A 25,000-nucleotide genomic window follows, 5' to 3' on the forward strand; every position below is an offset into this window, starting at 1 on the left:
ACACACATACACACACACACACACACACACAGACACAGACACAGACACAGACACACACACACACACAGACACAGACACAGACACAGACACACACACACACACACACATACATGCACACACACACACACACACTCACACACACACACACACACACACACACACAGACACAGACACAGACACAGACACACACACACATACATGCACACACACACACACACACACACACACACACACACAGACACAGACACAGACACAGACACACACACACACACACATACATGCACACACACACACACACACACACACACACACACAGACACAGACACACACACACACACACATACATGCACACACACACACACACACACACACACACACAGACACAGACACAGACACAGACACACACACACATACACACACACACACACATACACACAATTATGCTAAGAATGCCAGTGTTTCCTCTTCTTTATTTTGAGTTAAAGGTAAAAAAGTGAAATCAGGTCACAGTCAGCCTGATGTGGAAAACAGTTTCACTCTGCTGCAGGATTAGGAAACAGTTTCTTCATATGAATCAGTTCAGATCAGCAGATCCAGGATCAGTGCAGCAGGTCGACACGTGCGGCTCAGATCCTGCAGCAGATCCAGGATCAGTGCAGCAGGTCGACATGTGCGGCTCAGATCCTGCAGCAGATCCAGGATCAGTGCGGCAGGTCGACACGTGCGGCTCAGATCCTGCAGCAGATCCAGGATCAGTGCAGCAGGTCGACACGTGCGGCTCAGATCCTGCAGCAGATCCAGGATCAGTGCAGCAGGTCGACACGTGCGGCTCAGATCCTACAGCAGATCCAGGATCAAACTTTCTGACGCTGTCGCCAGCGATTCGGTCATCTACCGTTCCTCAGTTCAGCCAGAGAGACTCATGACTCAACGCTTTAATAACTTTCATATCTGAACGTTTCCACTGCCAGACTTCTTCTGTGGCTACAGCCGGGTTCCACCGATCCGATCTGTATGGGATTTAGAAGGCTGATACTGATAGCCTGGATTTTGTTCTGAAGGTCAATGTTTGTTTATATGTTTAATAAACAAATATGTTTAAATTTGACCATTTTAGTGTTAGTATTCAGTGTTTCTCCAACCTCACCTGTGATTATGAACTGGGTAGAAACTGAGACTGAAGATACAAGCGGCCGAGAGGTTTCCAGGAAAAACCAAAATCTACAGAAAACTACAATCATGGTGTCCTGACGGCTTCTAACTGCATGAACATCCAAGTCTTTGCTTTGAAGCGTCAAGTTGTTCAGACAGTTATTCTGTATGTCCTGAACACAGCATCATCTCTGTGTACCTCCCGTCTGTCGTTCAGGACGGCGTGCTGGTCGGGGCGGTCGGCGCCTACGACTGGAACGGAGCCGTGCTGAAAGAGACGCGACACGGGAAGATCGTCCCGCCGAAATCCTCCTATCAGGAAGAGTTTCCAGAGGAGCTGAAGAACCACGCAGCTTACCTGGGTGAGACACACACACCTGGAGTAGTATTAGTAGTAGTAGTAATACCAGTAGTAGTACCGGTAGTAGTAGTAGTAGCAGCTGCGGTAGTAGTAGACACTGTAACGGTGTCTTTACAGGTCTCAGACAGCTGCAGCTGATTCAGAACGCTGCTGTTCGAATCCTCACTAAGACCAAGAAAGTGGATCACATCACTCCAGTTCTGAGGTCTTTACACTGGCTTCCTGTCTGTCAAAGAATCGATTTCAAAATACTACTGTTGGTTTATAAAGCACTGAATGGTTTAGGGCCAAAATACGACTGCTTAACGAGAGCTGTGCCTAAATTTTTGTTTTACACACTATCTGAGCCGGAACAAGTACCTAAAGCATTTCACTGCGCATTGTACTGTGTATGATTGTGTACGTGACAAATAAAAATTTGAATTTGAATTTGAAAATACATTTCTGATCTTCTGCTACATTATGAACCATCCAGACCTCTCAGGTGGTCTGGGACAGGTCTGCTTTCTGTCCCGAGAGTCAAAACTAAACATGGAGAAGCAGCGTTCAGTTTTTATGCTCCACACATCTGGAACAAACTCCCAGAAATCTGCAGGTCTGCTGCAACTCTCAGTTCCTTTAAATCAAGGCTGAAGACTTTTCTGTTTGCCGCTGCCTTTTATTAAATCAAATAATTATTCATTTCTTACACTGCACTGTAACTTTTATTCTTGTATGTTATACCTGTCTTATTCTATTTTAGCCTAATAATTGTTGTGTGAATTCCGAGAAGATTGACAGATAAATAGGGATCCTTTAAGTACCGACGGGCCGCTAGTGGGCTCGCCTACATAGAACTATAATGGTAGATGTTTGCCCCTCGTTGTAATACCGTATGGTTGGGGTCAACTAAGGTTTCGTTGCAACACAGGTTTCAAAAGGATCCTAATTGGAAACCTTTAGGGGGATAAAAATATCTTTCTATTTTACTTGATTTGATTCTTTTAATGCAATGCATTTTGCTTGTTCTTTTATATGAATTTTATGTTTTTCACTTTGTCTCGATGCTTTTAATGTTTTATGTAAAGCACTTTGAATTGCCTTGTTGCTGAAATGTGCTATATAAATAAACTTGCCTTGCCTAGTAGTAATGAAAGTTGTAGCAAAACTATTATTAGCAATAGTAGCAGTAGTTACTGTGGTTATAATCATAATCATCATAATAACCTTTATTTATAAAGCACTTTTCAAAACAACGTTACAAAGCACTTTACAATATGTAAGTGTGAACAATAAACAAAGAAAGAAAAATTTGTAAAATAATTAGGGCAATTTCACAGAATAATTAACACAAGACCAGTTTACAGACCACAAAATTAATAGAAATATGGGCACAATATAGAACTTGGTATGGTTAAACCTATTTTTATAGACTTGCTTTGATGTGTATTTTATTGTATTGATGTGACTTTAGCCTCTGTTTTTTTTTTTTGGAGCTGGCTTCTTCTTTTCAGTTTGTTTGAATGTTTGATTTTTAAAGCCCTTTATAAACGTTTTAAAAAGTGATATACAAATAAAGTTTAAGGTATTATTATTATCATTATTATTATGCTTGATTTAGCTTGAAGTGCTTTCAATAAAAATTTGAAAAAAATAAAAATAAAAATACTGGGTGTGTCAGTCTAACTGGCTGGTTACTGGTTAGTTTCTGATGGTTTCTGCCTCAGGTTACTTGGTGGGCTCGGTGGTCTCATCCTGGTTAGTTTCTGCCTGGTTTCTGCCTGGTTTCTGACTGGTTTTTGCCTGGTTTCTGCCTGGTTTCTGACTGGTTTTTGCCTGGTTTCTGCCTGGTTTCTGCCTGGTTTCTGCCTCAGGTTACTCGTTGGGATCGGTGGTCTCGTCCTGGTTAGTTTCTGTCTGGTTTCTGACTGGTTTCTGACTGGTTTCTGACTGGTTTCTGACTGGTTTTTGCCTGGTTTCTGCCTCAGGTTACTCGGTGGGCTCGGTGGTCTCGTCCGGCGGCGCTCAGCTCTTCGTCTCCGGAGCTCCGAGGTTCAACCACACCGGGAAGGTGATCGTCTTCACGCTGAGGAACACCGGGAACCTGACCATCCTGCAGGGGCTGCTGGGACAGCAGGTCTCACACACACACACACACACACACACACACACACACACACACACACACACACACACACACAAGCATGTAGGTATTATTCCAGTGTGTGTGTCCACACATGTGGGACACATGGCCATCTGCATGACGATCCAGACTGTTGCCCCTGGCAATGGACTCCCAGAAAAAGGACCAACCACTGGGACAGACTACTGGTTTATAGAAAAGAGAGGCAGAGAGAGAGAGAGCAAGAGAGAGAAAGAAGGAAAGAGAACATTCTCTTCTCTTCTCTTCTCTTCTCTTCTCTTCTCTTCGCGTTTACTCTTTATTCTATTTTATTATATTATATTTGATTTATTTTCTTTCTATTCTATTCTGTTCCAGATCGGGTCGTATTTCGGCAGCGAGTTGTGTTCGATGGACGTAGATGGTGACGGACAGACCGACATCCTCCTGGTGGCAGCACCCATGTTCTACAGCCAGGGCTGGGAGAGGGGGCGGGTCTACATCTACACCGTCACACCGCAGGTAGTCTACATCTACACCGTCACACCGCAGGTAGTCTACATCTACACCGTTACACCGCAGGTAGTCTACATCTACACCGTCACACCGCAGGTAGTCTACATCTACACCGTCACACCGCAGGTAGTCTACATCTACACCGTCACACCGCAGGTAGTCTAGATCTACACCGTCACACCGCAGGTAGTCTAGATCTACACCGTCACACCGCAGGTAGTCTACATCTACACCGTCACACCGCAGGTAGTCTACATCTACACCGGTACACCGCAGGTAGTCTACATCTACACCGTTACACCGCAGGTAGTCTACATCTACACCGTTACACCGCAGGTAGTCTACATCTACACCGTCACACCGCAGGTAGTCTACATCTACACTGGTACACCGCATCTACACCGTCACACTGCAGGTAGTCTCCATGTTCTACAGCCAGGGCTGGGAGAGGGGGCGGGTCTACATCTACACCGTCACACTGCAGGTAGTCTACATCTACACCATCACACTGCAGGTAGTCTACATCTACACCATCACACTGCAGGTAGTCTACATCTACACCGGTACACTGCATCTACACGTCACACTGCAGGTAGTCCACATCTACACCGGTACACCACATCTACACCGTCACACTGCAGGTAGTCTACATCTACACCGTCACACTGCAGGTAGTCTACATCTACACTGTTACACCGCAGGTTGTCTACATCTACACCAGTACACCACAGGTAGTCTACATCTACACCGGTACACTGCAGGTAGTCTACATCTACACCGTCACACTGCAAGTAGTCTACATCTACACTGTTACACCGCAGGTTGTCTACATCTACACCAGTACACCACAGGTAGTCTACATCTACACCGGTACACCACAGGTAGTCTACATCTACACCGTCACACAGCAGGTAGTCTACATCTACACCGGTACACCGCAGGTAGTCTACATCTACACTGTTACACCGCAGGTTGTCTACATCTACACCGGTACACCACAGGTAGTCCACATCTACACCGTTACACCGCAGGTAGTCTACATCTACACCGGTACACCGCATCTACACCGTCACACTGCAGGTAGTCTACATCTACACCGGTACACCGCATCTACACCGTCACACCGCAGGTAGTCTACATCTACACCGTTACACTGCAGGTAGTCTACATCTACACTGTTACATTGCAGGTAGTCTACATCTACACCGTCACACTGCAGGTAGTCTACATCTACACCGTCACACTGCAGGTAGTCTACATCTACACTGTTACACCGCAGGTTGTCTACATCTACACCAGTACACCACAGGTAGTCTACATCTACACCGGTACACTGCAGGTAGTCTACATCTACACCGTCACACTGCAAGTAGTCTACATCTACACTGTTACACCGCAGGTTGTCTACATCTACACCAGTACACCACAGGTAGTCTACATCTACACCGGTACACCACAGGTAGTCTACATCTACACCGTCACACAGCAGGTAGTCTACATCTACACCGGTACACCGCAGGTAGTCTACATCTACACTGTTACACCGCAGGTTGTCTACATCTACACCAGTACACCACAGGTAGTCCACATCTACACCGTTACACCGCAGGTAGTCTACATCTACACCGGTACACCGCATCTACACCGTCACACTGCAGGTAGTCTACATCTACACCGGTACACCGCATCTACACCGTCACACCGCAGGTAGTCTACATCTACACCGTTACACTGCAGGTAGTCTACATCTACACTGTTACATTGCAGGTAGTCTACATCTACACCGTCACACTGCAGGTAGTCTACATCTACACTTTTACATTGAAGGTAGTCTACATCTACACCGTCACACTGCAGAAAGTCTACATCTGCACCGTTACATTGAAGGTAGTCTACATCTACACCGTCACACTGCAGAAAGTCTACATCTGCACCGTTACATTGCAGGTAGTCTACATCTACACCGTTACATAGCAGGTAGTCTACATCTACACCGTCACACAGCAGGTAGTCTACATCTACACCGTTACATAGCAGGTAGTCTACATCTACACCGGTACACCGCATCTACACGTCACACTGCAGGTAGTCTACATCTACACCGTCACACTGCAGGTAGTCTACATCTACACCGTCACACTGCAGGTAGTCTACATCTACACCGTCACACCGCAGGTAGTCTACATCTACACCGTCACACCGCAGGTAGTCTACATCTACACTGGTACACCGCAGGTAGTCTACATCTACACTGGTACACCGCAGGTAGTCTACATCTACACTGGTACACCGCAGGTAGTCTACATCTACACCGTCACACCGCAGGTAGTCTACATCTACACCGTCACACCGCAGGTAGTCTACATCTACACTGGTACACCGCAGGTAGTCTACATCTACACCGTTACACCGCAGGTAGTCTACATCTACACCGTCACAGTGCAGGTAGTCTACACCGTTACACCACATGTGGTCTACAAGTTACACCGCAGGTAGTCTACATCTACACTGTCACACTTCAGGTAGTGAAAGGGGAACCAAACTAAACTGAACTGATCTCTCTCCAGAGTTCATTCGTCCTGCAGGGGGCGCTGGAGGTTTCTGACCGCTCTCAGAACTCGCGGCTGGGTTCTGCGTTGGCCCAGATACCCGACATGAACGGAGACGGGTTCAGGGAGCTGGTGGTGGGAGCGCCGCTGGAGGATGACCACCAGGGGGCGATCTACGTCTTCTATGGCCAGGACAACACCATCCAACACCAATACAGACAGGTAACAGAGAAGAATCAGTTCAATCACCAATCTAACAAATACACAGGAATTAGTTTTGGTGAAGTTTTGAAAAGCAACCTGTAACTATAACAATGAATAATCAAATCAAATTACCAATAATAGCTCATGACTACAACATTAATGCTAACATACACTTGGTAAGGCATTCTCAAGTCCAACAAATATGCAAAACCTAAACCCTGATGGGCAACAGTGCAAAAAAGTTGCCTTAATGCGTTCACATTGCAACGGACTTGGTTGATGTGTCACGTGATTCTGACTGATTGTGGGCGGGGCTATAGGCTCTGTGGGTGGGGCCAGAGGCTCCAGTCTGCAGCTACAAAGTTTTGAACAGGCAAATTATGGACTTTGGTGTTGCCTTTCACAATGTGACGTTGTTTTAACAAGTTAAAGGTCCCATTTGGTGGAAACCAGGATTCCCCTTGTCTCTGTGATTATAAAAAAGTTGGATGTGCTATCTAAACAACAACAAGAAGTATCAAAACGCACGGTCGCCAACTAAATCCACACAATCCATATTAGAAAAGCGAGCCTCTAAACGAGCCGTTTGGACTTCCGTAACTTTGTGGCATCACAAAGGTTCGCTCATTATCATTTTTTAAGAAATAATAGACTAACAAAGTGGTTTTTTCAAAGCGGTCGAGCGGTCGTCATTGTTTATTACCGGAGAGTTTTCCCTACCTGTAGCCGCCGGGCCGCGGCGTCTCACGTTTCACTCTTGAAACGGTTAGCCAATCAGAACAGAGGGTCGTTAGCCTTAAAGACACAGCTCAGAGAGGTGCTGGAAAATGGATTGAGAGTGTTTTTGGTACACAAACAGCTTTGAATGGACCTCAAGACAGAAAATAAAACTTAGAAGTGGAGAATATGGACCTTTAACATAGCTAGCCGGCTAGTGTTACTTAGGTGTAGCATTAGTCAAAAATAAAGTGTGAATGGCTATAATCACTTTGTCCATTTTGCACTTGCCAGGCAGAATTATTATTCCTGAAATGAAATCACATCGGTACGGAAACAAGTTCAGAAATCTGATTGGCTCTTGGCGGCCGATGACAGTGAATGGAGCTGTGGAGACGAGCTTGTTGAGTTTCTCAGCTCTGGAGGAGATGAAGGGACTTCTGGTGACTTGTGGATCGCAACACATAAAAGATTTTTTAGCCCAAGTTTTATGATAGCCTGTTGCTCAGAGAGTTGCCCGTCACATTGCCAAATAAATTGTCTCGTTTACAGTCAGCCAAAGTTTTCTCATAGTTCAGGTTCTGGTTGTTCTGTTCATTTCACACACAGAGCAAGAATCCAACAAATGTAAAATTTCCTCTGATCTGGTTTTATTTTTTCTGAACAGGTAGGTAAAACATTTAGCTGTCCAAGTGTCAGACTCCTGTCCTCATCTTCTGCTCCTGGAGGCTCATGGGAAACAGTTTGGTCTGAAGGCAGGAAGCTGTTTCTATAAGGAAGTGAAGCAGAGGCTTAAATCCAGATCCAACAGGTCTGGTAAAACCAGGCAGCACAACCAAAAATATTGTTTATTCTCTCTCTCTCTCTCTCTCTCTCTCTCTTTGTCTCTCTCTTTCTCTGTCTGTCTCTCTCTCTCTCTCTCTCTCTCTCTCTCTCTCTGTCTCCCTCTCTCTCTCTCCCTCCCTCTCTCTCTCTCTCTCTCCCTCTCTCCCTCTCTCTCTCTCCCTCTCCCTCTCTCCCTCTCTCTCCCTCTCTCTCTCCCTCTCTCTCCCTCCCTCTCTCCAGAGACTGTCTGCAGCCGGTCTGTCTGCAGGTCTTCAGTATTTCGGTCGGAGTCTTCATGGTGTTTTGGACGTCAACGCAGACGGACTGGTCGACCTCGCAGTGGGAGCGCTGGGAGCTGTGGCCATCATCTGGTCAGACAGACACACACACACACACACACATTCATTTGCATTACTATACTTGTGATGATCTTCCATTGATTACATCCATTCCCAAATCCCTAACATCTATCCTAAACGTAATCTAATCTTAACCCAAGTCTAAACCCAAGTCCTAATCCTGAACCAGCTCTTTAAAGAAGTGATTGGCTAAATGTCTTCACTTTGCTGGATTTTCTTCATCATGTCCTTGTGAGGACATTTGTTGCTCATAAGTATCCATGACTTGCAGTGACATCAGTGTTTTGTTGACGCCGCCATATTGACTCCCAAACTGCGTTCCATTCTGACCGCAGACCGGACAACAAGAAAACACCTCAACTGACTGGAAGAACAGGAAAGAGATTTAAAACAGACTGAAGTAACTCTTCTTCTCTTCCTCCAACATGGCCGACAGCGCTCTCTGCAGGGAGACTCCCTGATCTGTTTCATGATCTCTACAGAAGCTGCTGCTGATTCACAACCTGAACCTGAACCTGACCCTGAACCTGAACCTGAACCTGAACCTGAACCGTCTCCTGCTGGAAGCCTTCAGGCTGCAGCAGCACTGATGTGTTTCAGTGTCTCAAACAAGGAAATTATTACTACATTATTATTATTATTATTATTATTACAGCCGACGGCTGAACATGTGACAGGAGGTTGAACTGGTATTCTGGAAGTGAAGTGTGTTATTTAATGAGATGATGCTGGTCGGCACTTTGTCTCACTGTTTGTATTGGGAGTCAACATGGCGGCGTCAACAGAACGGCATGGGTAGAAATGCAAGAACATACCCACACACACATACGCACACACACACACACACACCCCCTACACACACACACACACACACACCCACACACACACCGTCCTGATGACGTCGTGTCTCCTCAGGTCTCGGGGTGTGGTGCGGATTCAGGCCAAGCTGACCTTTGAACCCGAGAAGGTAAACATCTTCAACAGAGACTGTCGGCGGGGGGGGAAGGACGTCACCTGCATGTCCGCCACCGTCTGCCTCCGGCTGGACGCCGCGGCGAGCGCCGCCGCCGACATCGGTAGGTGGGATCTGCGCACTAACACACCACTTCCTCCAGGAATATGATCACAACTGCCCATGAGCAAGGCAGCAAGGCAGCAGGATGCTCCCAGTGTGGAGACCTGGAGCAGAGAACAGATCCTGAGACAGATCCTGAGTCAGATCCTGAGACAGATCCTGAGTCAGATCCTGAATCAGATCCTCAGACAGATCCTGAATCAGATCCTGAATCAGATCCTGAGACAGATCCTGAATCAGATCCTGAGACAGATCCTGAGGCAGATCCTGAATCAGATCCCAAGACAGATCCTGAGACAGATCCTGAGTCAGATCCTGAATCAGATCCTGAGACAGATCCTGAATCAGATCCTGAGACAGATCCTGAGACAGATCCTGAGTCAGATCCTGAGACAGATCCTGAGTCAGATCCTGAATCAGATCCTCAGACAGATCCTGAATCAGATCCTGAATCAGATCCTGAGACAGATCCTGAGACAGATCCTCAGACAGATCCTGAATCAGATCCTGAATCAGATCCTGAGACAGATTCTGAATCAGATCCTGAATCAGATCCTGAGACAGATCCTGAGACAGATCCTGAGTCAGATCCTGAGTCAGATCCTGAGACAGATCCTGAATCAGATCCTGAATCAGATCCTGAATCAGATCCTGAGTCAGATCCTGAGTCAGATCCTGAGACAGATCCTGAGTCAGATCCTGAATCAGATCCTGAATCAGATCCTCAGACAGATCCCGAGACAGATCCCGAATCAGATCCCGAATCAGATCCTGAGACAGATCCTGAATCAGATCCTGAGACAGATCCTGAGGCAGATCCTGAATCAGATCCCAAGACAGATCCTGAGACAGATCCCGAATCAGATCCTGAGACAGATCCTGAATCAGATCCTGAGTCAGATCCTGAATCAGATCCTGAGACAGATCCTGCAGCTCCGTCAAGCTGCCAGGATAAATGAAGGAAAGAGAATCAGATCCTTCAGCCGCCTGACGGCAGCTCGCTGTAGGTGTGTTTGATTTTCCATCCTGTCCTGATCTGCCGGGTGGATCTGTGTGGCGACAGGACAGAGCGTCCAGATGTTTTAACTGTCTGTCTGTGGAAAGTCTTGTCCCGGTCTTTCTCCCGGTCTTTCTCCCGGTCTTTCCCTCGCTGCAGCCTTGCTGTCGTGTCTCTGCGTCTCTCAGACTAATTGGGTTCAGATGTGTGGCTGGGCGGACGGAAAGCTCTAACATGCTAACCTCCCTCCCTCCCTCCCTCCCTCCCTCCCTCCATCCCTCCCTCCCTTCATACCTTCATACCTTCCGCTCTTTCTCTCCATCAACTCCTCATCTTTCCCCATCTGGACTGGATTAGACACAGGAGTTCACACACACACACACACACACACACACAAGCAGAGATGCATCATGCACACGCCACATGGATTCAAACGAAGACAACAGACTGTCTTTGTCTACAGTTTTTAAACTACAAGACAGCAGTTTATTGATTAAATCGGAAGCCTCATCAGATTTTATTTTCTTTACCTTCAGATCATTTGTAAAACTGCTGACGTGTCATTTCTGTTTTAAAGAAGCTGACCTCGGCTCTCTGCAGCCTCATAAATCACAAGCCAACTTCATTTAAACATGAGAATGAGCTCAGTCTCAGTATGAATCACAGCATGACAACCAGCAAATGACATAAGAATCAAACACAACCATGGAATATTATTGGAAAATGGCATCAGCTGTTTGGTTCTTCATGTAGTTTAACTGGACTGAGTTTACAATAAATCAGCTGATTGCTGCCCTCTCTGCCCTTCCATACAGCCGATATCAGTCTGATCAGTTTCATCACAAATCTCCCATCAGCCATCAGTGTCTCCATGATGGAGGAACACTGTATAACTGTGTGTTAGTTAATAAAGTGTAAATCTGTAGAACTGTGTGTTAGTTAATAAAGTGTAAATCTGTACCCAGCAGCTAGAAACAGAGAGCAGCTGAGTCAGCTTGTTGTGATGTGGCTGTAGATCCATTCAGTAACGTTCTCAGTAAAAGTGAATAGAGTCATTCCTGTGTTCCCAGGGTCCGAGGCATGTGGTTCCCAGGCAGAGGAGGTGGTTGGGTTGAGGCACGGGGTCGCTGAGGTCAGGGTTACAGCAAGCTTACGGTCAAGGCTGTCAGAAGCCACGGTTGTGGATGGAGCCAGGCGTGGAGTTGTGATGGCTGGGTGGAACTTAGGACCCTGGGAACATAGATACGCTCCCAAGTGAATAGTGTGATAAGGTGGATTTGGTTACTGTGACACAGTAAACTGTCTTGTCTTTAGCCCTAGTCTCTACTCCAAAACACTCTGAGTTGTAGCTTGAGAAGAGTCAGCTCAGTTAACCTGAACAAACTGTTAGCTAGCTAACTAGCCGGCAAACACACTGATGTTAAAGTGAACACGCTAACGCTAGCCGCTACTAGATACGTTAGCTAGTGTGCTAATCAGATGTGTTAACAACAAGACAGTGATGTTAGCTGACCAGATGCTATGGTTAGCTAGCTAACAAGCTGACATTATCTAAACACTAAATCAATCAGATGGATCAGTGATGAAATGATCAGTTCAGTCAGAAACAGACAGAAATGAACAGAAACAGAGCTGAGGACCTCCAAGATGGCCGCCTCTCTATATGTAGACTGATGATGTTGTCCTGCAGTGAACCAAGTGAATAAAGTGATTCTGACCCCCCCCCCCCCAGGTGTGTGGTACAGTCTGCTGTTGGATGAGAGGCGTTTCCCTCCCAGAGCGATGCTGGATCAGTCTGACAGAGCGATCAGGACTTTCTCTCTGCAGGTCGGAGCTCAGCGCTGCGAACGCCTCGGCTTCTCCGTCCAGGTCAGACAGACCGATCAATAAATACTGGATCAATACTTTCAATCTTTAGGAATTATAATGCAAAGCATAACTAGGAGTTAAAGGAAAAATCCACCCTGAAACACTTAGCTGTTGATGTCGTAGTGATGTAGATCTCATCCCTCCCTCCATTCAGTTGTTTGTTGTATTTTTCTTCTTCGTGGGTATCTGGCCGCCGTCCCATAACCGAAAGGTCAGGGGTTTGATTCCCAGCCAGTTTCCCTCAGCCACGCGCCGCCGAGGTGTCCATGAGCAAGACGCTGAACACAGCCTGTCAATAACACTCACTCACACACACACACACACACACACACACACACACACACACACAGCGTGGCTGACCGTCTCCCTGGTCCCAGCAGGAGACGACAGATTACGGCCGTCCCATAGTGGTCGTCATGGAGACGGGGCTGCAGAACCCAGATGACGGTCCGGTGTTGGACCCGGACCGGCCGAGCCGCTTCAGGACCGAGGTGAGAGCGCTTACATTTACAGAGAACGCCTGAACGCATCGCATCCACGACCTGTAACCTGTTTATATCGAACATGAATCGACCGCAACATCAGAGCGGACTGAGGTGTGTGTCATGTGACTGTGATGTCATGGGTTGTTTGTCACGTGTCACCTCATGTCTCTCTCCACCGTAAAAACAAAATTCATTTTAAAATGATGTCACACCACAATCAGGCGGGGGGTTTAACGGGAAACACGGCGATCGGTACCGATCAATAACCTGATCGACCCCACGGATACATCGTGTGTGTCTGTCAGACTGAACTGACCCTTCTCTCCTGCCGTAGCTTCCCTTCTGGAACGGCTGTGAGCAGGAAGAGAGCTGCGTCCCAGACCTGGTCCTGCAGAGCCACACAGACCTGCTGGAGCTCAGGTGAGGGAGCAGCTCCACCTGTCTGTCTGCTGCAGCCTGTCTGTCTGTCTGTCTGTCTGTCTGTCTGCTGCAACCTGTCTGTCTGTCTGTCTGTCTGTCTGTCTGTCTGCTGCAACCTGTCTGTCTGTCTGTCTGTCTGTCTGCTGCAACCTGTCTGTCTGTCTGTCTGTCTGTCTGTCTGTCTGCTGCAACCTGTCTGTCTGTCTGTCTGTCTGTCTGCTGCAACCTGTCTGTCTGTCTGTCTGTCTGTCTGTCTGTCTGTCTGCTGCAACCTGTCTGTCTGTCCATCTGTCTGTCTGCTGCAGCCTGTCTGTCTGTCTGTCTGCTGCAACCTGTCTGTCTGTCTGCTGCAGCCTGTCTGTCTGTCTGTCTGTCTGTCTGCTGCAACCTGTCTGTCTGTCTGTCTGTCTGCAACCTGTCTGTCTGCTGCAGCCTGTCTGTCTGTCTGTCTGTCTGTCTGTCTGTCTGTCTGCAACCTGTCTGTCTGTCTGTCTGTCTGTCTGTCTGTCTGTCTGTCTGCTGCAACCTGTCTGTCTGTCTGTCTGTCTGTCTGTCTGCTGCAACCTGTCTGTCTGTCTGTCTGTCTGTCTGCTGCAACCTGTCTGTCTGTCTGTCTGTCTGTCTGTCTGCTGCAACCTGTCTGTCTGTCTGTCTGTCTGTCTGTCTGCTGCAACCTGTCTGTCTGTCTGTCTGCTGCAACCTGTCTGTCTGTCTGCAACCTGTCTGTCTGTCTGTCTGTCTGTCTGTCTGCTGCAACCTGTCTGTCTGTCTGTCTGCAACCTGTCTGTCTGTCTGTCTGTCTGTCTGCTGCAACCTGTCTGTCTGTCTGTCTGTCTGCAACCTGTCTGTCTGTCTGTCTGTCTGCAACCTGTCTGTCTGTCTGTCTGTCTGCAACCTGTCTGTCTGTCTGTCTGTCTGTCTGTCTGCAACCTGTCTGTCTGTCTGTCTGTCTCTCTGTCTGCAACCTGTCTGTCTGTCTGTCTGTCTGCAACCTGTCTGTCTGTCTGTCTGTCTGTCTGTCTGCAACCTGTCTGTCTGTCTGCCTGTCTGTCTGTCTGGAGCTCATCTCTCCAGCCTCTCTGTTGGAGACCCAGATAACGTTCCTGTCTCTCTCAGTCAGTTCTGCGGCGGGGCGGCGGCGGCCGGCTGGTCGCTGTGCCGCCGCCGGGGGGCGGAGCTCCACCGGGGGGCGGAGCTCCACCGGGGGGCGGAGCTCCGCGCGGCGTTTGTGGTGGAGTCCGGCCGCAGGAGGATGGTGGTGTTCGCCCGACTGGAGAACCGGGGAGAGAACGCCTACGGAGCCGCCATCCACATCTCCACCTCCTCCAACCTGCTGTTCTCCAGCCTCATCGTCAAGGTGACCTGTCTGTCTGCTGCAACCTGTCTCTCTGCAGCAACCTGTCTGTCTGCTGCAACCTGTCTGTCTGAATCTGTCTGTCTGCTGCAACCTGTCTGTCTGCTGCAACCTGTCTGTCTGCTGCAACCTGTCTGTCTGCTGCAACCCGTCTGTCTGCAGCAATCTGTCTGTCTGCTGCAACCTGTCTGTCTGCTGCTGCAACCTGTCTGTCTGCTGCTGCAACCCGTCTGTCTGCAGCAACCCGTCTGTCTGCTGCAACCTGTCTGTCTGCAGCAATCTGTCTGTCTGCAGCAATCTGTCTGTCTGCTGCAACCTGTCTGTCTGCAGCAATCTGTCTGTCTGCAGCAATCTGTCTGTCTGCTGCAACCCGTCTGTCTGCAGCAACCTGTCTGTCTGCTGCTGCAACCTGTCTGTCTGCTGCAACCTGTCTGTCTGCTGCTGCAACCTGTCTGTCTGCAGCAATCTGTCTGTCTGCAGCAATCTGTCTGTCTGCTGCAACCTGTCTGTCTGCAGCAACCTGTCTGTCTGCTGCAACCTGTCTGTCTGCTGCAACCTGTCTGTCTGCTGCAACCCGTCTGTCTGCAGCAATCTGTCTGTCTGCTGCAACCTGTCTGTCTGCAGCAACCTGTCTGTCTGCTGCAACCTGTCTGTCTGCTGCTGCAACCTGTCTGTCTGCTGCAACCTGTCTGTCTGCTGCAACCTGTCTGTCTGCAGCAATCTGTCTGTCTGCTGCAACCTGTCTGTCTGCAGCAATCTGTCTGTCTGCTGCAACCTGTCTGTCTGCAGCAACCTGTCTGTCTGCTGCAACCCGTCTGTCTGCAGCAACCTGTCTGTCTGCAGCAACCTGTCTTTCTGCTGCAACCTGTCTGTCTGCAGCAACCTGTCTTTCTGCTGCAACCTGTCTGTCTGCAGCAACCTGTCTGTCTGCTGCTGCAACCTGTCTGTCTGCTGCAACCCGTCTGTCTGCAGCAACCCATCTGTCTGCTGCAACCCGTCTGTCTGCTGCAACCCGTCTGTCTGCTGCAACCCGTCTTTCTGCAGTAACCTGTCTGTCTGCTGCAACCTGTCTGTCTGCTGCAATCCGTCTGTCTGCTGCTGCAACCTGTCTGTCTGCAGCAACCCGTCTGTCTGCAGCAACCCGTCTGTCTGCAGCAACCCGTCTGTCTGCTGCAACCCGTCTGTCTGCAGCAACCTGTCTGTCTGCTGCTGCAACCTGTCTGTCTGCTGCAACCTGTCTGTCTGCTGCAACCCGTCTGTCTGCAGCAACCCGTCTGTCTGCTGCAACCCGTCTGTCTGCTGCAATCCGTCTGTCTGCTGCTGCAACCTGTCTGTCTGCTGCAACCTGTCTGTCTGCAGCAACCTGTCTGTCTGCTGCAACCCGTCTGTCTGCAGCAATCTGTCTGTCTGCAGCAATCTGTCTGTCTGCTGCAACCCGTCTGTCTGCAGCAACCTGTCTGTCTGCTGCTGCAACCTGTCTGTCTGCTGCAACCTGTCTGTCTGCTGCTGCAACCTGTCTGTCTGCTGCAACCTGTCTGTCTGCAGCAATCTGTCTGTCTGCAGCAATCTGTCTGTCTGCAGCAATCTGTCTGTCTGCTGCAACCTGTCTGTCTGCAGCAATCTGTCTGCAGCAATCTGTCTGTCTGCTGCAACCCGTCTGTCTGCAGCAACCTGTCTGTCTGCTGCTGCAACCTGTCTGTCTGCTGCAACCTGTCTGTCTGCAGCAATCTGTCTGCAGCAATCTGTCTGTCTGCTGCAACCCGTCTGTCTGCAGCAACCTGTCTGTCTGCTGCTGCAACCTGTCTGTCTGCAGCAACCTGTCTGTCTGCTGCAACCTGTCTGTCTGCTGCAACCTGTCTGTCTGCTGCAACACGTCTGTCTGCAGCAATCTGTCTGTCTGCTGCAACCTGTCTGTCTGCAGCAACCTGTCTGTCTGCTGCAACCTGTCTGTCTGCTGCTGCAACCTGTCTGTCTGCTGCAACCTGTCTGTCTGCTGCAACCTGTCTGTCTGCAGCAATCCGTCTGTCTGCTGCAACCTGTCTGTCTGCAGCAACCTGTCTGTCTGCTGCAACCCGTCTGTCTGCAGCAACCTGTCTGTCTGCAGCAACCTGTCTTTCTGCTGCAACCTGTCTGTCTGCAGCAACCTGTCTTTCTGCTGCAACCTGTCTGTCTGCAGCAACCTGTCTGTCTGCTGCTGCAACCTGTCTGTCTGCTGCAACCCGTCTGTCTGCAGCAACCCATCTGTCTGCTGCAACCCGTCTTTCTGCAGCAACCTGTCTGTCTGCTGCAACCTGTCTGTCTGCTGCAACCTGTCTGTCTGCTGCAATCCGTCTGTCTGCTGCTGCAACCTGTCTGTCTGCAGCAACCCGTCTGTCTGCAGCAACCCGTCTGTCTGCAGCAACCCGTCTGTCTGCTGCAACCCGTCTGTCTGCAGCAACCTGTCTGTCTGCTGTTGCAACCTGTCTGTCTGCTGCAACCCGTCTGTCTGCTGCAACCCGTCTGTCTGCTGCAACCCGTCTGTCTGCTGCAATCCGTCTGTCTGCTGCTGCAACCTGTCTGTCTGCTGCAACCTGTCTGTCTGCAGCAACCCGTCTGTCTGCTGCAACCCGTCTGTCTGCTGCAACCCGTCTGTCTGCTGCAACCCGTCTGTCTGCAGCAACCCGTCTGTCTGCTGCAACCCGTCTGTCTGCAGTAACTCGTCTGTCTGCTGCAACCCGTCTGTCTGCTGCAATCCGTCTGTCTGCTGCTGCAACCTGTCTGTCTGCTGCTGCAACCTGTCTGTCTGCTGCAACCTGTCTCTCTGCAGCAACCCGTCTGTCTGCAGCAACCCGTCTGTCTGCTGCAACCCGTCTGTCTGCTGCAATCCGTCTGTCTGCTGCTGCAACCTGTCTGTCTGCTGCTGCAACCTGTCTGTCTGCTGCAACCTGTCTGTCTGCTGCAACCCGTCTGTCTGCAGCAACCCGTCTGTCTGCAGCAACCCGTCTGTCTGCTGCAACCCGTCTGTCTGCTGCAACCCGTCTGTCTGCAGCAACCCGTCTGTCTGCTGCAACCCGTCTGTCTGCAGCAACCTGTCTGTCTGCTGCAACCCGTCTGTCTGCTGCAACCCGTCTGTCTGCTGCAACCCATCTGTCTGCAGCAACCCGTCTGTCTGCTGCAACCCGTCTGTCTGCTGCAACCCCGTCTGTCTGCTGCAACCCGTCTGTCTGCTGCAACCCGTCTGTCTGTAGCAACCCGTCTGTCTGCTGCAACCTGTCTGTCTGCTGCAGCACAGCTCCATTAAATCCTTAAAGGAATCATCAGCGACATTTTCATTTAAATAACTTCATGATCCAACCTTTATCCAGCTCATAAAGCTTTAAACTGTTAGCATGAGCAGTGATAGCCAGAAGAGAAACTCAAACGTCAGCAAGAAACTCCAAGCTCCGCCCACACTGTTTGATTGACAGGTGATCTGTGGGAGGAGCAGTGCAGAAACACCACAGTGAGGCTGAGGGACAAAGATGGAGACTGAAGAAAAGAGCTTCGTTCAGGTTTAATAACAGCAGCTCTCAGCTTCCTCTTGTTTCCACTCTGCTCTCTCACTAACTAACCAATCACAGCTCAGATCAGAATGACAATCATCAGGTGTAATATCAGATCAGATCAGAGGTTCAGGGAGGAAGACCGGGTTAAAACCTGAATCGGGTGTTGCTCAAGCTGCTTTATCCTCCAGGAAGCTGTGAAGACTTCAATATGATAGAATATGAAAGAATATGAATGTGGTATCTGAATATTCTGCAGAACAAACACGACAGATCTCATGGTGTCCACAGCACATTTTGACAAACATCTACAGCTGATACAATTAGGTTCCTCCCCTTTCCCCACAGGACCAATCAGACATTCAGATTGAGTGCCACTCTGATGACAGACTGGCCAATCAGAGGAGCTGTAACATCAGCGCTCCGTTCATGAGATCCTTGGCCCAGGTAAGTGCTACTGGAATAACAGATTACTACCTATAAACCACTAACATACCACTACTGATAATAGACCAGTCCCATCTATCTACCCACTGAATTTTAATTTCCCAGCTTCCTATCTCCCTTCCTACCTCCTTACCTCCTCACCTACTTTACCTCTCTCCCTCTCTGTCTTTCTACCTATCTACATACACTCATATTTAATTCTTCACTATCTACTGTAGTGTAATAATGCATCTATGGGTAGCAAACTCTCCTTTTTCTCACGATTTCTTCAAACATCACAACAGACACACTGAATGTACAAAATATCCTGAGATCTTCCTGATGTTGAGTTGCAGAATCCACATCTCAGTTGTTTCAAAGCTTAAAAATCCTTCGTCTGTTTCTCTGCATTTAACACAGAAAATCAATAAGGGATAATGACTTTGAACTGGCTTTTATCCTCATCAGTTACTTCATGAAAACAGTAAGTCCCTAATATGTAGTGCATTCAGTGTAGAACAGTATCAGACTTCAGTCCAAACATCTGGAACTGAACACAGCTGTTATACTGTCAGACTAATGATAGTGATTAAACATAGAAGGAATATGCTGCAGATGATGCCCCCCCCCCCCCCCGTAAGCCCACAGGCTGCCTGCAGAGACGCCCGTCTGAAAGTCTTTATTGGCCCAGACTGTTACTGCCGGCTTCCCTTTACAAGACTTCAGGTGGGAAACACATGAAGCAACGCTGGTCTGCTCAGCTCAGACTGGACCTTCAGCATGTCAGGTTCCACATGTTAAGATCATGTGACGACAAACCACATGAAGAATTCATTTCCAGAAAGCTTGAGGATCCAGTCTGTAAAAGTTCTCATTTAATTAAGAGTTATAATGGAGTTTGATATGAGAAAATGTTTCAGGATGTAAAACATCAGCGGTAAACGTCAGGTTTTGGTGTCAGTCCCTCAGAATCAAAGAGCGAGGGCTTCTTTCTAGAGCCGCCATTTTGCACCAAGAGATGTTCAACAATCATACAGGGAGAAATCCATCGTAGAAGAGGAGAGAGACCAGTTTCTCCACCACAGGAGCAGGAGAGAGACCAGAATGCACTGCAGGAGCAGGAGAGAGACCAGAATGCACTGCAGCAGAGAGACAGGCTGGGGTTGAATAACAGGGGCGAGACTCACTTTTCTAGACTGGAAAAACTTTCACTCCACATCACTCTCTCTCTGTGTCTCTCTCTCTCTCTCCATCTACACTTATAACCCACAGCTGAAAAGCAACAAGTCCCCGCCTCTTCTCTGGAGGTTGTTGAAAGGCATTCTGGGAAACGTAGTAACTCACTAACTGCAGTAGAGGCAGACGAGGCAGGTTGAGGGAAAGTGGGTTCAGCAGAGCAGTAAATGACTCTTTGAGGAGACAGACTGATGAGGGATTTTCCTTTAAGTTCTCTACTGTTCTTTAAAAAGTCTGTTAACAGTCAGTTAACTCCTGAGCTGTCAGTCGTGTTCAGAGTCTCTTGTTACAGACGGAGATTCGTCTGTAAACCAAACTGCTCTCTTCCTGTCCAGGTTTCTTTCCGTCTGGAGTTTGAGTTCAGTCGTTCTGTCTTCCTGGATCATGTCCGCGTCGTCATGGAGACCAGCAGGTGAGACGCTGATGTCACACTTATATTTTACTCATTTATCCAAAAAAACAATCCAAGAAAACGATCGTTTTCAGCTCCACATTCACAATCCCACAAGTCCCTCTGTTAGAAACTAGAGAGTTTGGGTGAGGAAGAAGAAATGCCATCGCAGTGCCCATGAGCAAGGCAGGGAACCCCAAACCTCTCACAGTCACCAGAACAGACCGGTTAGACTGGTTAGACTGGTTTGACTGGGCAGCTCCCAGTATGAACACTGTGTGTGTATTGTGTGTTACTGGGTGAATCTGAAGCAGTGGAGCTGGAAAAGAGCGAAGCTTTCCTGGAGAAATAAAGATTCAAAAACTCTAAGCTTTAATATTATTTATTGTTTTGTAATGTTCAGTGTCTGAAAAATGAAATTTTTTGACCGATTTTTTTTTATTAGTTCATTTTGAAAAAGAAAAATCCTTATTAGTCAAAGATTCGTGAATGGGAGGCAAAAGCAGGATGTAGAAGAAACATGCTGACTGAGCTGTGTGTGTGTGTGTGTGTGTGTGTTAACCAGTGAGGGGGAGGAGGGATACCCAGAAGACAACACCAACGACATCTTCCTCCCTCTGAAATACCAAGCCGACCTGCTGTTCACCAGGTGGGCGACGCTGCGGCGCGGCGACGCTGCATGTCTGCAGGCTGCAGGCTGCATGTCTGCATGTCTGCAGGCTGCAGGCTGCAGGCTGCATGTCTGCAGGCTGCATGTCTGCAGGCTGCAGGCTGCAGGCTGCATGTCTGCATGTCTGCAGGCTGCAGGCTGCAGGCTGCATGTCTGCATGTCTGCATGTCTGCATGTCTGCAGGCTGCAGGCTGCATGTCTGCAGGCTGCAGGCTGCATGTCTGCATGTCAGCATGTCTGCATGTCTGTATGTCTGCAGGCTGCATGTCTGCATGTCTGCATGTCTGCAGGCTGCAGGCTGCATGTCTGCAGGCTGCATGTCTGCAGGCTGCATGTCTGCATGTCTGCATGTCTGCAGGCTGAAGGAGAACTAAACTGATATCTGATACGTTTAAAACTGTAAAGCATCTGACTAAATGATTTGGTTTGACAGTTAATGAGTCTGAACCTTCAGTGAATCAGTTTTGTATTTTCTTGTATATTCAGTGTTTCAGTCTGATCCTCTCTATCAGAGACCCAAAACCTCCTCGCTTTGAGATCCGAGCAGACTCCTCCTCTTCCTCTTCCTCCTCCTCTTCCTCCTCCTCCTCCTCCTCCTCCTCCTCGGACCGGCCTGGCAGCAGCGGACTGACCTTCAACCTCACATATTACGTGAGTTACAGAAACAGAATCATCTATTATTGGAAAAATCCTCCCTAAAAACTGTTAAAATCAGCTGTTGATGTTCTTTTCATCTCTGGCTCCGTTCAGTAGTTTGTTGTGTTTTTCTTCTTGGTGGATAACCGGCCAATCGTAGACGAGGTGACGTCACCTCCAGATGTTTCCAGCAGCTCCAGTGGAGTTTGATATGAGAAAATGTTTCAGGATGTAAAACCTCAGCGGTAAACGTCAGGTTTTGGTGTTAGTCCCTCAGAATCAAAGAGCGAGGGCTTCTTTCTAGAGCAGTGGTCTTCAACCGGGGGTCCGCGACCCCTAGGGGTCCGCAGAGGTGCTGCAAGGGGTCCGCCAATTTTCGTCAAAATAATTTGTGAAAAATTTAAAAATGTATTTTAGACAAAAATAATAATATTGAGTAAACTCCAAGTATTAATAGACAATACGATACTTTTGACAAAAACGATTTACAAAATGAATGATTCCCATGCAACCACGGTGCGTGATGCAGAGCCTACACGTGACCAACCACCATTGAAAAAAATTAGCTGGCTTGCTAGCAAGCTAAGTGTTGGCTAAAACACAGTTCGGTGCTAAAATAATTAATAACTAGCCTACTACTAGGTTAATATGTGAAGTAGAATGGATCGCTTTGTAACAGTAACTAGGCCTCGAGCTCGGGATCCTACCGTTACTCCTTCCACCTCGTCCGAGACCACAGGTGATGGGGCTACCCCAGCAGCACCTGCCCCAGCGGCAGAGGGTAAACGCAAAAGAGAGAAGTCCCGAAAATATTCAGAAACCTACTTAAAGTTTGGATTTACCTTCAAAGAAACCGAAGGGATTGAATTGCCGGTGTGTGTTTGTTCGGCGACGCTCTCAAACGAAAGCATGAAGCCATGAAGAAATTTGGAGAGCTTGCTTTGAAAGCCTCATATCAAGTTGCTCTTCGCATTGCTCAATGTAAAAAACCATATACAATTGCAGAAGATTTTATATTGTCCGCGGCCAGTGATATGTGCAAGACAATGTTTGGGAATGATGAATATGTAAATAAACTGAAGACTATCCCGTTGTCAGACACAACGATTGCTCGGCGAATTGGTGAAATGGCATCTGATGTGGGGGTGCAATTAATCGAGAAACTAAAATTGGCGGAGGCGTTTGCATTACAGTTGGATGAATCTGTGGACATGTCCAAAGACGCACAGCTCTTGGCATTTGTGCGTTTTGTTGACCAAAACAAAATGTGTTTTGTAAGAAGCTTCCTGAACGCACAACAAGTTCTGAAATTTTCAAAGTGATTGATTACTTTTTCAGAGAAAATGACATAATCTGGGCAAAATGTGATGCGATTTGTACTGACGGTGCGCGAGCTATGACTGCTCAAAAAAGTGGACTGATTGCACTTGTCAAAAAAGTCGCCCCACAAGTTCTGTGGACTCATTGCATGTTACACAGAGAATCTCTTGCTGCCAAAGAAATGAGTGCTGAATTTGCTGACGTTATGGACACTGTTGTGAAGGCTGTCAGTTTTATTAAGAAGAGTGCCTTGCAAACGCGTCTCTTTGCTTCTCTCTGCGATGCTACGGGAGAGGAACACAACGCGCTCCTTTACCATTCTGAGGTCAGATGGCTTTCTCGTGGATCAGTATCGGCACGCGTGTTCGCGTTACGCACAGCTATCCACGAGTTTTTAGTTGGTCAAAACCATGTGGAGCTGGCTGCGGATTTCAATGACAATGTCTGGGTCACTAAACTGGCATATCTGGCGGACGTTTTCTCAGAGTTGAACAGACTGAACGGTTCTATGCAGGGCCGCAATACACATGCCATTCAGCTGTATGACAAGATGGAAGGCTTTCTGAAGAAAACAAAAAGATGGAGAGAGCGAATCAGGGGAGGTAACATTTCCATGTTTCCGTCAATGGAGGAGTCGGCTGATTCTGCGGCGCTCTCGCCTGACGTGTAACGTGCAATTGTTGGACACTCGGAGGCACTCGAAAGTCAATTTGAAAAATACTTTTCTGAGGCTGAGTCCTGGAGAAGGGACAAGACATGGATACAGGTTCCATTCAAACACAATGCATCGGACGGCTCAAACTCGACAGCCTCTGAGGAAGATCAGCTGATCGACCTATCCACAGACAGTACGCACAAGAATGTGTTTGAGTCAAGGCCTCTCATCCAGTTCTGGATCTATTGCCAGAAAGCCTTCCACCAGCTGACAGCGAAGGCAATGGTGAGCCGTTTGCCTTTTGCAACAACTTCTCTTTGTGAAAGTGGATTCTCCTCCCTCACCTACCTGAAGAGTAAATACCGTTCAAGACTGCAGCCTGAGGATGATATGATGCTCTGCCTGACGACCTCCATCTCCCCCAGAATAGACCAGCTGTGTGCCGCTCACCAGGTCAGTCATCTCACTGAGGTAGGCCTGTGTGTCATCCTGAAGCTAAAGTTAAGCTAAATGTTTCATTGTAAAAAAAAAAAAAGTATAAGCCTCAATCTATAATAATCATAATAATAATAATAATCATCATCATCATCATCATCATCATCAATGATAATTATGTATAAATGTTTTAGCAACCGTAAGCATAATAACTGTATAAGCCTCAATCTATAATAATCATAATAATAATAATAATAATCATCATCAATAATAATTATGTATAAACGAGATACAACGATAATAACTGAGTATATAAATAGGTTAATAAGGGATTATAAATATGCTATTATAGGCCAGGTTTAAAATGCAACACAGTTTTTTTTTTCAATGTAGGGGGTCCCTGCTCTGTTTCTCTATCGACCGAGGGGTCCTTGGGCTGAAAAAGGTTGAAGACCCTGTTCTAGAGCCGCCATGTTGCACCAAGAGACGTTCAACAATCGTACAGAGAGAAATCCATCGTAGAAGAGGAGAGAGACCAGTTTCTCCACCACAGGAGCGGGAGAGAGACCAGAATGCACTGCAGCAGCAGAAGAGAGACCAGAATGCACTGCAGCAGCAGAAGAGAGACCAGAATGCAATGCAGCAGCAGAAGAGAGACCAGAATGCAATGCAGCCACGGCGTCCATCTTTGTGGATCTGCTGTCAGTAGCGAGTGAAATACATCGT

General features: G+C 48.0%; 1 protein-coding gene across 1 annotated transcript in view; it reads left to right on the forward strand.

Moving 5' to 3' along the window:
- The window catches only part of LOC139916560 (integrin alpha-11-like), a 50,435-nt gene that overhangs the window by 20,650 nt on the left and 4,785 nt on the right, over positions 1-25,000 (forward strand). The window contains exons 11-24 of the mRNA XM_078283014.1: positions 1,370-1,514; positions 3,481-3,629; positions 3,993-4,136; positions 6,698-6,901; positions 8,666-8,796; positions 9,700-9,860; positions 12,589-12,725; positions 13,106-13,216; positions 13,545-13,630; positions 14,747-14,987; positions 18,854-18,952; positions 20,503-20,579; positions 21,124-21,207; positions 21,741-21,879. Coding sequence (XP_078139140.1) covers positions 1,370-1,514; positions 3,481-3,629; positions 3,993-4,136; positions 6,698-6,901; positions 8,666-8,796; positions 9,700-9,860; positions 12,589-12,725; positions 13,106-13,216; positions 13,545-13,630; positions 14,747-14,987; positions 18,854-18,952; positions 20,503-20,579; positions 21,124-21,207; positions 21,741-21,879 — 1,908 coding nt within the window. The remainder of the gene's footprint in view (positions 1-1,369; positions 1,515-3,480; positions 3,630-3,992; positions 4,137-6,697; positions 6,902-8,665; positions 8,797-9,699; positions 9,861-12,588; positions 12,726-13,105; positions 13,217-13,544; positions 13,631-14,746; positions 14,988-18,853; positions 18,953-20,502; positions 20,580-21,123; positions 21,208-21,740; positions 21,880-25,000) is intronic.

Source organism: Centroberyx gerrardi, chromosome 4 (assembly GCF_048128805.1).
Source record: "Centroberyx gerrardi isolate f3 chromosome 4, fCenGer3.hap1.cur.20231027, whole genome shotgun sequence".
Taxonomy (NCBI): Eukaryota; Metazoa; Chordata; class Actinopteri; order Beryciformes; family Berycidae; genus Centroberyx; species Centroberyx gerrardi.